The sequence below is a fragment of the Coccidioides immitis genome (assembly GCF_000149335.2).
Source record: "Coccidioides immitis RS genomic scaffold supercont3.4, whole genome shotgun sequence".
Taxonomy (NCBI): domain Eukaryota; kingdom Fungi; phylum Ascomycota; class Eurotiomycetes; order Onygenales; family Onygenaceae; genus Coccidioides; species Coccidioides immitis.
In genome coordinates, this window is record NW_004504311.1 from 1,427,439 (window position 1) to 1,441,567 (window position 14,129).

Consider the following 14,129-nt stretch of genomic DNA (forward strand, 5'->3'; position numbering starts at 1 on the left):
GATCCATCCCCAACGACAGTCTTATGTAAGGTCAAGTGGGATTCGAAAGCAACATTCTTTGACATCCGCGTTTCTGTAAAAAGTTCCTGAAAAACATATCGCAATCGAAGGAGAAGTTTACAGCATATTGGTCAATCGAGAAACCCTTTGATGTCTTGAACTTGAGACGCCGTTGGCTTAGCTAGCCCACAAGGTGAGCAACTTGTGCTCTTGTTTGAGAACCCCCTTTGGTCGAATGGAGACTTTCGAGCATCCAGTGGGAGAGAAGCGTTAGTCAATATGAGGTGGCGGAGAAGCTGACTGATTCCATCCAGAGCTTCTTCACCCATGCCGACGTAGATTTATCATTACGTCCGGGTGACGACGACCACGACAAGTGGGCCTCAGTCCAGCGAATACCCGGACATCCCTATCTAGAGAAAACGCCTCTCACACTTAATTCCCTTTCTTGGACGCTCGGTTTTTGATTTTTGCTTTCCTGGCACGCCGTGAAAATGAAGTCGGTTATCTACGACCGCCTGCTACAGCGGGAACTGGGGAAGCCCGGGTCCTATGCTGGAATTCGCGGGATCTACGGCGATAAAGTCTGGGTCGATGATATGGATATTGTAAATGAGTTGGGTGGCCACACAGGCTGCGTGAATGCTTTAAAGTACGTTTCCAGGTGTTCGGGGGACCAGGGGACTCCTCTGGAGTACAAACATCGTTCTACTTTCCGTGGTTTACTGACGAGCGGTTCTCCTCTTTAATAGTTGGTCTACCTCTGGAAAGCTTCTCGCATCGGGATCTGACGATCAGCATGTTAATATCTACTCATACCAGCCAGAATCTACGACCTCCCCATTCTTCCTTAATACTACGATCCTTACCGGTCATTCAGCGAATATATTCTCTGTCAAGTTCATGCCGCATTCAAATGATCGGACGCTGATATCATGCGCTGGAGATTCAGAGGTTCGCGTGTTTGATATTGAATATTCCGGACGGTCCGCAAACACTGCTGTGGCATCTGCCAGAAGTCGGAGATTCAACAATTTCTTCAATGGAATGTGGTATCTGACAGAGGGAAATACGAACTGCAGAGTCTACAGATCCCATGCGGATCGTGTTAAGCGCATAGTGACGGAGTCGTCTCCTTATTTGTTTCTTACGTGCTCGGAAGATGGAGAAGTTAGGCAGTGGGATTTACGGCAACCTTCCTCAGCTTATCCGTCTCCTCGAGGTGGGCAAGGATTCATGGCGTACAGACCCGGTTTACACCATGATGATTCCAATGTCCCGCCACCTCTCATCTCGTACAAAAAGTACCATATCGATTTGAACACCATTTCTTGTGCTGCGAGTCAACCCCATTACATTGCTCTTGGTGGCGCACATCTTCACTGCTTCTTACACGACCGGCGGATGATGGGAAGAGACTTATTGGAAGAAAGAGGACAAACGGGAAGCCTCTCTGGCATTTCCTCCCACGATGATGAAGTCATGGGACAGGCGACCAGATGTGTTCGAAGATTTGCTCCAAATGGCCAGAAGAAGATGAGAAGCCGCGATAACGGCCATATCACAGCATGTAAAATCAGCTATGCCAACCCTAACGAGATGATAGTGAGTTGGTCTGGTGATCATATCTACAGCTTCGACCTTATTCGCAGTCCCGACGCTCGAGATGGAGGGGAAGATAGGCAGTCAACCCAGCAGGAAGGCTCAGGGTCCGGCAGGGCGAAGAAGGATAAGAATAGAAAAAGAAAGCGAGGGAAGGCAGTGTCACCAACTTCCTTAGCCAGTAGTACCAGACATCAATCACGGCTTAGGTCCGAGGATGGACACGGTGGCGAAGACATGTCATTTAGGGTTAGGTACGGGAATGGCGAGTCCGAAGACATTCCACTCGATTCACTCTCCGGCTCCAGAGCGACTGATGTCCCTGAAGATGTGTTGGAGAGAGCAAGGGAGTCTGTTTTGAACGAGGCCCAGAAACTGAGTCTCCGCATTGCAAAGGGCCTTGTTGAAATTCGAAAGCTCTTATTCTCAGTAGACCGCCCCATGAGAGAATTTGCAGAGGCATCACCAGCCTCTGGACCAACGCCGTACACGGCTTCGTTTACGTCAGTTCTCGGATATGCTGCAACTTATCTCCCGGAAATGGATGAAGTGATAAGGACTTGGAGATACCCTCTTAACCCTTCTCACGATGACGTTCTCTTCCAGCAAGCATTGCGTAGAAACCGCGAATCATCCAGAAGATTTGTTCAGGCGTCAGGAACGCTTGCAAGGGTCCTAGGAGGGCGATTACAAACTGCAACTGGTGGCGAAAGCCCTCAGCTGGCGCTGTTTCGTAAAATTGGCCCTGCGCCCACAGAGGATGGTATGATTGATCCTTCATCACAGTTTGGATATGACTTCCTCAAAGCTATTCTACTGTGGCTTGAAGGGGGCAGACAAGCGATATTGGAAGGTTTCAAGCGACGTGGTGTCAGTCGACGCGATGCTGACAGGTTTCCATTGCTTGAAAGTGCTGAGGACGAGGCCATTGAAGAGACGTTGATTCCATATTTCCGTGAGCTCGCTGGTACCGAGCCAATCGTTAACGTTGACGCTTCGAGGTTCGAGCATAATGAATCCCGCATCTTGTTTGAGTCTCAGTCCAGTGCTGTCGAGGCGTTCGCGCAAGCAATTAGAGTTCCACTAGAAGACCTTGTCGTATCTGCTGCCGCACGTCAAGCCGGGGATGGAGATGGTTCGGAGACCCGAACGATTCTTTCTCTTGATAAGAATGCTGCGATCAGATTCTGGGGCTTGAAAGTGGGGAGAGGCATCTTGATGGAAGTGGGCGAAGGTGTCAATTTTGAATTCGTTAACCGTGCCTTTGGTGGTTTACGAACTGTCATTGAAGAAGATGAGGATGAAGACGACGGTAGGGAAAGGTTACAAGAGGACATAGACCCAGATGAAGAAGAGGAACCGATCTCAGAGGTCCGATTGATAACAGGTCGGTCTTCTTCGAGTCGGCGACGACATCATGACACGAGTGAACAGAATGCAGAGCCGCAAGAGACATCAGCTACAAATGCGACTGAACACTCAGAAGATCAAAGGGCTAGTGCTGAGACTGATGAGGAAGAAGATGACGAGGATGATTCTGAAGAGCTGGATGAGGACGATGAGGAGGAGGAGGATGATGATGATGACGAAGACGATGAGAGAGATACCTCTGAAAGTGATGAAGAAGAGGGACGACTATTTATCCGGAATTCATCTAGTGGCCGGCGACGAGGGGTGGAGAGCCATATTCCTTGCTCCTCACATTTAAGCGTTTACCGAGGACATTGCAATATCAAAACAGTCAAAGATGTGAACTATTTTGGCTTGAATGATGAATATGTTGTTAGCGGCAGCGATTGTGGAAACATCTTCATTTGGGATCGAAAGACATCGGATTTAGTCAATATCCTTTCTGGTGACAGTGATGTCGTGAATGTTGTGCAAGGTAAGACCGCCCTTGACACTCATTTTGCTCTAATCTGGATACCAATCTAAAGCAGGCCATCCATACGAGCCAACTTTGGCTGTATCCGGGATCGACAACACCATTAAAATATTCTCACCGGATGCCCGAGCACAACATGATGCCAGCGTTGGTATCAACATCGCTGATCCCGATGCACAGGCTAATATTGTTGCTGGAAATCCTGCTGGAGGCAACCGAACCGAACGTAGTGCGCTAGGGCTTAGGAGCAGGAAGCGCATGCAAGACAGCTATCAAATCACTAGCCAAAACGATGTGAACCGACAAGGTGGAATGAACGAAGCATTCATCACGGTACGTCTGCTACACCTTTTGGCTGCCCAGAGAACGGAAGTTTCGTTTTCTGAATGGGCCTCATGGTTTTGAAAATCGACCGCTGGGGTGTACAAACTGTATTGCCCCCTCCAAAATGCAAATTCTTGCTGTTCCCCTTGTGTTCCATTCTCTGTTTCCTAGTACTTATAGTCTTGGAAAAATATAGAGAAGCATGCTGGCCCGATTAGCCGCGTCGCTGAGGGAAAGACAAGCCATCAGGGTTGGATTCAACACCACCGAGGGGGAGGAAGGGGGGAGGATTGTGTTGGATGAGAACTGTAATGTAAGTATCTTGATCCCTAGGAAACTTATACTGCGTTTGGAAGCTAATCCTTTTATTCAGTTAATGTAATATGATGTATGATACATAGGAACTCGTCGCATCTAGCACCCTTTACGTCTTGGATTCGGGGTGATCTTCGCATTAAATTGGACTTTGATTGACGATGGTGGATCGATCTCATGGTATGATGGCCTGACCGATATTGAACTGCGGCCTTTCGTGATAATGTTCGTTCTGGCGTTCTCCCTTTGCGTGTTTTCCCGAGGAGGCAATTTTTCCGTCATCCATTTATCCCGTGCCGTCCAGGGTTCCGCCCTCATGGCGTGCAGTGCTATTTAAACCCTTTCCCCCGCTTGAGACTAGGATAGTCTATATGCGTGTCTTCTCTTTATTCGCAAAAGCCATAATATGCGATAGCCAACGGTAAGAGCTCGACTTTACGTGGATGAATGCCACTTGCTTCTTGTGATTTAACCATGTGCCCCATGGGCATTGGGTGAACGATCTAGATGCATTTTCATGCCAGCATCCTTATCAGGAGCTGTCCCAGTAAACCATAGAGAGCCAGGCACAGTGTCCTCGACCCTGCTGTCTCGTAGCGTCCGCTGCCCCTGAGCGGTCGTGGTCATGTGACATGATAATGGCGAAAAAAAAATCCGGCGGGCGGCGACATGCCCCTCGCTGGGCGACGAAACGACGCGAGAATACTTTTTGGTGCTCTTTACGATCGCTTAGAGGGCCTGGATCTGTTCTGGAGAAAAAAGGTCGACAAATCCGGGACGATTCTGGCCATTTTCCACTTTTTGGATTTTTTTTTTTTTCCCCCCTCTCGGCTGGCTCCCTGGCGACGTCTTGGGAAATCCGTTGGAAGTGCCTGTTGCCATCTCGTTTTGCGTCTGCAAGTCGTAGCTGGGCCGTTGGATTGCGATTCGAGCACCTACGGCCGAAATTTCAAACTGCAAAGGCGATCACAGTTACCTGCGCCGGGAGATTTTTACTCTTTTGCATATTTAACGATCTCATCATTCGTTTAAACAGGCAAGCCGTAAGCTCCCAGAATATACCAAGGGATCGGTCATGGCTTCAAGGAACCATTTCTTGGACCCAGAGCTTGTCTCCAAGAGAGTAAAGGCTACGGAATCACTCCTCAATGACACTCATAACCCGATCCGACATCTGGAACGTGGAAAAATCCACCTCGCTCTGGGATTCCCTGATCTTGCCGCCACCGATGCGTATCGTGCGCTGACTCTGTTTGACAGCGTTCTTGATTCAGAGAGTGAATTTCCTGCCCGAAAGAGAATTGTGCCTGATGCTCTATGGAACTGCGCTATTTCTGTGGATGAGCAGTCGGAGCCTAACAGCGATGCGAGTGCCAATGATAGTGACGTTTCAATTGGAAGCGACGTGGATGAAGCGTCTGAGTCTGATTCTGAATTTGAAGACGTCACGTTGAGCGACTATCATGAGCACATCGGCAATGTCTACACGCTGTTAGTCGCAAGTCTTGCGCAGTGTGGGTGCATGAGAGATGCGTATGACTTTTGCATTCAGGGATTGAAGCTCGAATATGGAGCGGAGGGGAACTTGGCACAACCATTCTTGGAAAAATCTATAAAAGAAATTCAGGATGCCTATGTCAATCAGCGACGGTTACGAGCTGGCCCTGATGTTAGAGATGGGGATATCCAATTCGATCCAGCGGGTCTACAGGTCCAAGGATACGCAAGGAGAGTTGTGTATCCATGGAACGCCCATGAGCCAGATCGGAATTCCCCTGAAATAGTGAGATTTTTAAATGAGAGGTTGCAGAACATAGCACCAAAATGTGAGGTCCGAACCGTGAATCTACCTGCATTACACGGCTTGGAGGCCGATGCGGAAAATGAATCGAATCCCGAGAACAGGGAAGAGGTCTCTGTGCAATTGGGACTCTTCGCGAAGGAAGATATTATCCCTGGCGAAACCATACTGCACGAGTCATCGATGTTAACCGCCACGAATCGTTTACATGATGATCTCTGCGATGCATGCAATAGCCCGCTGCCAGAACTTGGTTCTGCAGAACCATCAGTGGCATGCGATAATTGCGATGATACAGTTTTCTGCAGCGAAAGGTGCTACAAACTTGCGTGCGAAACCTACCACGGCGCTATATGCGGAGAGGAAGGCTTAGCCTCGATAGGGAAAGACATTCAAAACCCAAAGGACAAGGCAGATTATCTGTATCTCCTCCTAGTCGCTCGCGCCTTTGCTATGGCAGAGACGCAGAAAGTTCATCCCCTGGACCTCCCAGAGGTGAAATATATCTGGGGAGATTTCCACCGGATCGAAGATGACCCATGCGACGCCTGGGCAGGGAGGCTCCCTCCACCCTCCGCAACCCTTCCCTTTTCTTTCCAATTAAACATCCTTCAACCCATGCGCATCCTCGAGGAAATGGGCCTTGATCCGTTCGACTCACTGCGAACCTACGATACCTGGGTCGTAAACACCCTATATGCCAAATTCCGTGGCACAGCCTCCGGTCGCTTATCTACGTGGGACGGCGGACCCGAGGTGTGTGCAGTCCACCCGCTCTGGTGCCTAGCAAATCACAGCTGCGATCCAAATGTGCGCTGGGAGTGGGGAGGTGAGATCACTTTCGTGGCGAGGAACGAGACGGAGAGAGTGCAGTGGGGTAGCTCGGAAGAAAGCGAGCGAAGGAAAAATGATCGTGGGGGATTTGCCATTAAGAAAGATGAAGAGATCTTAAATCATTACTGTGACTTGGCATTGGTAGTAAAGGAAAGAAGGGAGTGGGCTATGGGCGCATTGGGCGGGCCCTGCCAGTGCTCAAGATGCGTTTGGGAAGAATCTCAGTCGTGAATTGATTGCTATTATCTCAACGGATTGGGATGCATGGATACCCTTATTTTCTACCATTATGAAAGTCAGAGCAGTCCAGCCTATAGAAGAAAAGCAAGATATCAATTAAAAAAAAAAAAAAAAAAAAAAAAAAAAAGTTTATCAGCACTCTTTTTTCATCACATCATCATTCGTAATTTCATGTACATAACTCATAAGCCTCCTGAATTAGCTCCATAAGTCTGGAGGGTGATATCAAAATAAGATCGAACACTTTTCCATTTTTGATAGATCTAGCCCCATTCATTTGGTCGCTTCCTATGGCTATTTGGCATGTTGGACGAGCTGTTCATATAAATCCTCAGGAATCTTTCTCACAATTAAAACAGCAAGAGCAATGATATCTTTCGCATCAAGGGAAGGGAACGATCTGAGGAGTTTATTGGGACTGCAAACACGGGTTAGAATTGAGAGATATTGACGATGGTTCGGCCTGTGAAAAGCTATAAATGCAACGGTAACATACCTCGAAGTGCCCAGTAACGTATCGCGCATTCTAATTAACTGAGCCACGATGCACAGGATATTCAAATGCGGCCCATACGCGAAAAGGAAATCCCACAGATGCAGAACCTCCGGGAGAGGTGGCGTGCACGCGCATAATGTGAGCACCGATGGAAATGCATACAGCTCGGCGTGCATGCCCTTGCTGAATAGGTGATTGGCCAATTTGGGCTCGACCACTTCGAGACATTTATCTACCAATTTTAAACCCTTGTGCACTCCGTCCATGGCACCGCGGATATATCCTGGGCATTCTTGTGTGATGAAGTGGTGAAACAGGGCGAAGGCTTCGACTTCGCTTCGTGATGCGTAGAGGAAGGGAGCACAGAGAACATTCATACCCTGCACGTATATTGCTGTATCTGCGGTGTTTGTTTGGGTAGATGAGGGAGACGCAGGGTATTCTGAAATTGGCGAAGGAAGTGCATCCATGGATAATTTACTTGAGTGTCGCCTACTATTGGACACCATTGACGTTGGTTGCTTTCCCCTTGAGGATCCTCCTTCTTTTGAATCGTGGATTTTCCAGGCCACAGCGTTGAGTAGGCGAATTAGACTGGCTTCCGTGACCCGGCGTTTGAACAAAGGATCCGTAGCGAGTGTGCGAAAAGTGTCATTACGGATTTTGGCATAGGCCGGTGAGCGTCCTCTGTGAACGAGGGAGAGATATTCGTCGGTAGGAAGAGGAGGAATATTAAGAAGAGCTAGCCAAACATAGATGCGATGTGTAGACTGTGCGAGTCGTGTCAGTTTGCGAACAAGGAAACAAAAAGGAAAGCCGTACAAGCCGTACCATGCCATCTCCATCAGCATCCACTCTATTAGACAAAATAAGATATCTTAACTCATCCAATCCAGCGACAAGGTCATTCCCTGGTGGTCCATCTCGCAGCAACAGCTCAAGCCCAGATCGTTTTCCCGGAAACCCCATTGATCCCGATTTTCTGGTCGAGGAACGAGACTTCTGGGTCATTGTCCTCATCGCAGTGGGACTCGTAACATCGCTATTTGACCGGTGGCGGCCATGTACAGGCGTCGTCGCCGTGGCAGTCTGCGTGTTATTCTGATTTGCATTCTGGTCGGATTGCTGGTTTAACGAGCCGCGATGGGATTGCCCTCGCAATGGAGTTGAGAGGGATTGCGGCTTTGTTGACAGGTTCTGATGCGATTGGAACCGTCTCAGGGTACGCGCGGGCTGTGGCGTTGAAAGATTTGGCAAAGGTGGGAGTTGTAGCTGGGATTGGGACTTGGGAGACGCCATGGTCGCTGGAGCCCACTGCGGGCAAGCGAGAGCTAGATCGAAGACGAGAAACGAGCGTGTGATCCAACGTGATCCGAGCTTTTCATCGACTACTCTCGGCGAAGATGCGACTTGCTCAGAGGGGGCCAGGCTTCAACAGCTTCGGTTAGCAGCCAGCCTACGTGCCTCAGCGAAGCACGCCTTGTCTGCGTGAACCTCGTCGTCCATACAACAGCCACGGCGGAGAGTGTGTCATGTGACTGGAGTGCGATCGGCTCTTGGAAGTCCCAGTTTGACTTCAAACCTTGAACGCGGTTCGTGCCGTCGATCATCCGGAAGAAGCATACGGAGCACATAGTTATATACATTCTCATCATGTCATCGATTACCTACTTTAAACTTGATTAACGGAAACCTGGAGCGAATTAAACTCAATCACCATTACGCCTCCTCCCAACGCCTGCCAAACCCATTCCCACCCAACCTTGTCCATTTAAGCTTTCGCCACAGAGTTCTTTGTACCCTGGCTCGGCCCCGTCAGATTCGTGACAAAGTCCTGGTAGCGAAACACTTCTGCGCGGTGCCTTGATGCATTCAGATTAGCCGTTTTTGCACCCTTTGTACCAAAAGCGCGTCTCCCGGTAAAACCGAAAACAACTTCGTCAATCTCTCTTTCTGTCAGCCTTCTTTCATCGCCTTCTGGAAGAGTGTTAAGCAGGGCATCTCTGAGTTCAGCGAGGTCAATCTGCCCGCTGTCGTCCTCATCGAAAGCTGCAAATGCATTAAGAAGTTCTTGAGGGTCGGACAAAGGTGCAAGTAAGGCTGCTATCGTATTTAAATATGTAGGAAGGTTCATCGCCCGTGGTGCTCCCGGCGGGAAGTATGCTGCAGTCACGGACGCGGACGAGTCCCGGCCTGTTCAGAAAAAGATCGTTCAGTGCTTGGACTTGAAAAGTATTTGCTCCACGGAGGACGTACCCAAATTATTCAGGATTTTAGCTACGTCTTCTTTATTTATTTGCCCGTCATTGTCTCGATCTAAGACTTGAAAAGCCTCGCGCATCTCTCGCAGCTGTGCTGCGGGCAGTCTAGACAGCACGTCACTGTTCACCGATTGGCTTTCGCGTGCTCTGAGGCTTGTCGGGTTGGTGAATTCTGGGGATTGAGGTCTCGCACCGCGGGTAGGTGATGGGTGCAAACCACTAAATCTTGGTGTTGCTGGCAAGCCACTGCCGTTCGCGAAGACATCTTCTTCTTTGGCCGTAGGTAGCTGATTTAGCATGCTTGGAGATTGACCGGGCGATGTTTGATTGTTTCCGGGGCTTGCCGACACATTTGGTCGGACGGTAGTTGGAGACGATGCGGCAGACTGCCGTCTGAAAGGAGACGATCTGGGTGATCCAAAGGATAGCGGAGATGGCTTATATGGAGTCGTGTTAGGCGTCACCTACCAGCAATATGTCAGCTTATGGTCCACTATTACGGAATACAATGAGAATGACTTCATACCATCTTGAATAAGGAGCTGGCGCTGTAGTTTACAAAGGAAATTCGACAGCTGAGCAGCGATATAAGGAGTAATGGATTCCGCTAGCCCTTAATCCATTGATCTTTAGTCGTGATGTTCGGTGCCAGTTAACTACACAACCGAGCTGGACGGACAAGCCTTGCCGAAACGGGGAAAAGCAAAACAATCGCATCATCGATAATCCGGCAGACCCCGCAACTCCGGAAGCGGGATATTCCGTCCCCGGAAACCGAACTGTGGCTGTTGCAGCTTGGTGGCCCGTGCGCCGTGTTGTCGCCGGCAGCGAAGCGACGACATGGGTGCGTCCGGGCAGCAGTCGAGGCGACGGGAGACTTCTTCGACACCGCGAGGGAGGACCAACAATGCGTTTCTTCAATTCAGTTTCCCAGCTCCTTAATTGACACATCAATTCACCAGTTACCCCTGTAGACTCTCTCCCTATACTTAGAGTGGGAGGGGGCGCCGGACTTGGAGTGGAATACTTTTAGTTTACCCCTGAGGTTTTGAACTCTGCTTTCTCCCAACCGGGCAGTTCGATGGCTGACGTACACAGGTTTTATTTGTCTTTTCGCCCTCGATTATCTGCACGATGTCTACTACATTGTCCCAGCGGCCGTCCATCAACGGCTCTCTTCACGAGAAGCACCGGTCCGTTTCGTCATTCCCCGCATCCGTCCACTCCTCAAGCCCGAATTTCGACAGCCCCAGGAAACTCCGCTCCCAGACCTCTCTCGGCCGGAGGTCTCCCACCAGCTCGCAGGAGTCCACGGGACCACGGTCTGTGCATTCATACAGTAGTTTTCAGAAAGGGAAGCGGAGGTACAAGTCTCAGTACCCTGCCGATTCTCCAGAACTCCATGTAGAGTACATCCTCGTCGCTTCATTCCACGTAGATCGTGGACCGATTATGGAGCATCAGTACCCAGCTGCAATCAGCGGCGATGAGCATATGTTGGCGGAGCTGATGTTGCCAGATCAAACCCACGTCCGGAGCCAGGACTGGACCATGTTTTTCCTTCACAGAGACGCTGGATCGGAAGACGAGAATGAATACGGAGACGACTCTCAGGGACAAGCGGAGAAGGCCGTGGACGAGGCGAAGGAAGATAGTCAGGACGGCCACGACCAGACGGAGGATGAGGAGGCGACCGACGATGATGGTGACGACGACGATGAGGAAGCCGGTGATGGTCCGCCATTAATGTATGTTCTTAATCTTGTCAACACCAAACAAGACAACTCTGTGAAACGGTACGTTAGCTCTTCTTCTGGTCATTGGGGTTGAGTTTCGTCTGACGTTGCTTTAGTGGAGCTGTTGTCAAGGCCATGGCAATTTGTACACGGCATTCTTTTCTTCACATATACAAGGTGAGCAACACTTTATTATCGCTTTAAGCCCTGTTAGGGAAAGCTAATGTGATGGTCGAATTCCGTAATAGCCATTGCTTTTACTAGCATTAGAGGATTACTTCAAATCGCCTTATCAAGAGACACTAGCCACACTATACGACTCCCTAAACGCCATGGACCTCTCCCTTATGCCACGGCTTTCGTACCTCGAGCGGCATATTCTCCAAGCTACCGATGTGAAAGATATGTTCATTGAGAAGTTCGAACGAATGATCAAGCAGCGCTTGGCAGACGATCGAGCTGTATATGAACTGGAAGGAGGCGACCCAAGCTCCTTCGTCCCTGCAAAGTATACACTCCCACGAGATACCCATGAGTTTGAATCTAAAATCATTTATAATGAAATTGCCATTCCTGTCAAGGTTCCCACGGCTGTCTCTCCGGAGACTGTGGGTGACTTTTCCTTGATTAAGTTAATACAGACTTTTTCCAATCCACATTCTGCCTCTCCACAGGCCTTCCCCCTTCACCCTCACCTGACAACGAGCGGCCCATTTACTCATCCCATCATGGTCCTAGTCAACGCCTTGCTTACTCAAAAACGAGTGATCTTTCTGGGCCACAATCGGCCGTCTGGAGAAGTTGCTGAAGCAGTCCTGGCGGCCTGTGCACTCGCTTCCGGGGGGATTCTTCGAGGATTTACTCGCCATGCCTTTCCCTATACCGATTTAACGAAGATTGACGAGCTACTTAAAGTTCCCGGGTTCGTGGCCGGTGTCACCAACCCAGCCTTCGGCAATCATCATGAGTGGTGGGACCTGTTATGCGACTTGCCTAGCGGCCGTATGAAGATTAGCAGCCGTATTGAACCTGCCCCGGTCACAGAAGGCACACAATTCTTTCAGCAGCATGCCCCCGTCACGACTACTTCCATCCTTGGTGGCGGTAGTTCCTCCTCCTCCGACCCTCCTGGTGACAACAACTTCATGGAAGACATTATGCGAAGTATTTCCTCACGACATGGAGAGGGCGCCATTCGAGCTAAATGGAGAGCGTATATTACCAAATTTACAAGAATTTCTGCGACGTTTGAGGAGGTAGTGTATGGAGCCACCGCGTTATACGTCATGGGTCCCGGTGAAGATGCTGCAGAGGCGCAGTCTCCTGTACAGCCAAACCAGTCTGATCCGTCGTATCTTCGGGGCCACGGCTATGTCTGGCCGGACGAAAACACCAAACACCGTGGACTCGCTGCGTGGGTAAACAGAATCGAGGGTTGGAGAAATACGAGGTCTTACTATTACTTCATCCAGGACACCGCCGCGTTGTATCCTATAAGCAAGCCGGTTCAAAGCCTCGACTTGCACCATCACCATGACCGCCTACGTTCTCTGAAATTAAGCTCCGCCGAGTCAGGAGCCATATATTTAGCGTTTTCAAACGCCATCCAGGATTATAATTCCATTTGTCAGCTGATATCTATTGCACCGGAGAGCCAAGCTGGCCTGTTCTATATTTCATTGGGATTGTTTCATCCTGACGCGGTGGTTCGAACCGCAACTCTTGGGTTGTTGGAACGAATAGCTACACACGAGGCAGGACGGCACCTTTGGGCGCAGCTGAGCAGGTTCACCAAGGTGGCCTATGTGCGGATGAAGCGAGACAAAGACGCCGATCATGAAAGCATGGACCTTCAATCGGCGGATTCGTCTGTTACGAAGCATTTTCACGGCAGCCACGAATTCAAGGCCCGCAGAAGCTAAGGGGAGATAGACACGGTGACTACGTATATGAATTCGGTCCCTGGGGATGCTCCTGGCTTTTCTCCGGTCTTGCTTCCCACATCACAGCCGCCAGTTTTCCTTTCTCTTTTTTCCTTTTGGTTTTTTGTTGGCATGCCTCTGTGGCGTTGGTTCCGACTGATGATTTATGTTTTCATATTTGTATGATGATATATGCAAGATTTAGTGACGTCTTGAGATTTCCACTTTTTTGGTCTCTTTTGAATGGCTTGCATAGCTACTATACCCATTGGCATATTATTATTACTACTATTTTTGGTGCATCGCGAGGTTTCAAGCTTCATTACCTCAATGACCCTCAATAGTTTTCCTATTAGCGCAGTACCTACGGCCGAATCAGTGCTGCGGTTGATAGGTATAGTGAGATGGTCATTACTGCTACTTGTCAGTCAATGCGATCGGTATCATCTAAATCCTTTTGCCTAATTATTTTTTTTTTTTTTTTTTTTTTTTTTTTTTTTTTTTTTTTTGGTTAGTAAAGCACGGTGTTTGTTCTAAATTAGACAAGGCATAAGAGCAGTGACATAGTCAAGACGTTCTCAGCATTTTGTTTTCCCCCTGTCCGCTTATATTAGTTGGGTTGGGTTCAATGAATACTCAGGAATCGGGACTGAAAATGCGACTCTGGACAAAACATAGCATACCTTTCACTCGCCGCATAGAGTTGGCCGAAT

General features: G+C 49.3%; 5 protein-coding genes across 5 annotated transcripts; 3 read left to right on the plus strand and 2 right to left on the minus strand.

Moving 5' to 3' along the window:
* Positions 1-494: 494 nt before the first annotated feature.
* CIMG_04783 (WD repeat protein) lies at positions 495-4,193 on the plus strand (the record flags this gene model as incomplete). Its single annotated transcript, XM_001245341.1, has 5 exons — positions 495-652; positions 753-3,487; positions 3,543-3,820; positions 4,008-4,124; positions 4,185-4,193. The coding sequence occupies 5 exons, from the start codon at positions 495-497 to the stop codon at positions 4,191-4,193; spliced, it is 3,297 nt and encodes a 1,098-aa protein (XP_001245342.1).
* A 1,008-nt stretch (positions 4,194-5,201) lies between these two features.
* CIMG_04784 (MYND domain-containing protein) lies at positions 5,202-7,126 on the plus strand (the record flags this gene model as incomplete). The annotated part of the gene is made up of 1 exon (XM_001245342.2): positions 5,202-7,126. One exon carries the CDS (start codon positions 5,202-5,204, stop codon positions 6,990-6,992), a length of 1,791 nt encoding a protein of 596 aa, XP_001245343.1. The 3' UTR covers positions 6,993-7,126.
* A 169-nt stretch (positions 7,127-7,295) lies between these two features.
* CIMG_04785 (mitotic check point protein) lies at positions 7,296-9,078 on the minus strand (the record flags this gene model as incomplete). Its single annotated transcript, XM_001245343.2, has 3 exons — positions 8,329-9,078; positions 7,498-8,267; positions 7,296-7,419 (listed from the first exon to the last, which is right to left on the minus strand). The coding sequence occupies exons 1-3, from the start codon at positions 8,794-8,796 to the stop codon at positions 7,296-7,298; spliced, it is 1,362 nt and encodes a 453-aa protein (XP_001245344.1). The 5' UTR covers positions 8,797-9,078.
* Positions 9,079-9,268: 190 nt separating this feature from the next.
* Positions 9,269-10,398, minus strand: CIMG_04786 (calmodulin; the record flags this gene model as incomplete). Its single annotated transcript, XM_001245344.2, has 3 exons — positions 10,285-10,398; positions 9,754-10,222; positions 9,269-9,690 (listed from the first exon to the last, which is right to left on the minus strand). The coding sequence occupies exons 1-3, from the start codon at positions 10,285-10,287 to the stop codon at positions 9,269-9,271; spliced, it is 894 nt and encodes a 297-aa protein (XP_001245345.1). The 5' UTR covers positions 10,288-10,398.
* Positions 10,399-10,638: 240 nt separating this feature from the next.
* Positions 10,639-13,865, plus strand: CIMG_04787 (uncharacterized protein). The gene is made up of 4 exons (XM_001245345.2): positions 10,639-10,803; positions 10,857-11,554; positions 11,611-11,671; positions 11,743-13,865. The coding sequence occupies exons 2-4, from the start codon at positions 10,893-10,895 to the stop codon at positions 13,414-13,416; spliced, it is 2,397 nt and encodes a 798-aa protein (XP_001245346.1). The 5' UTR covers positions 10,639-10,803; positions 10,857-10,892; the 3' UTR covers positions 13,417-13,865.
* The last annotated feature ends 264 nt before the right edge of the window (positions 13,866-14,129 follow it).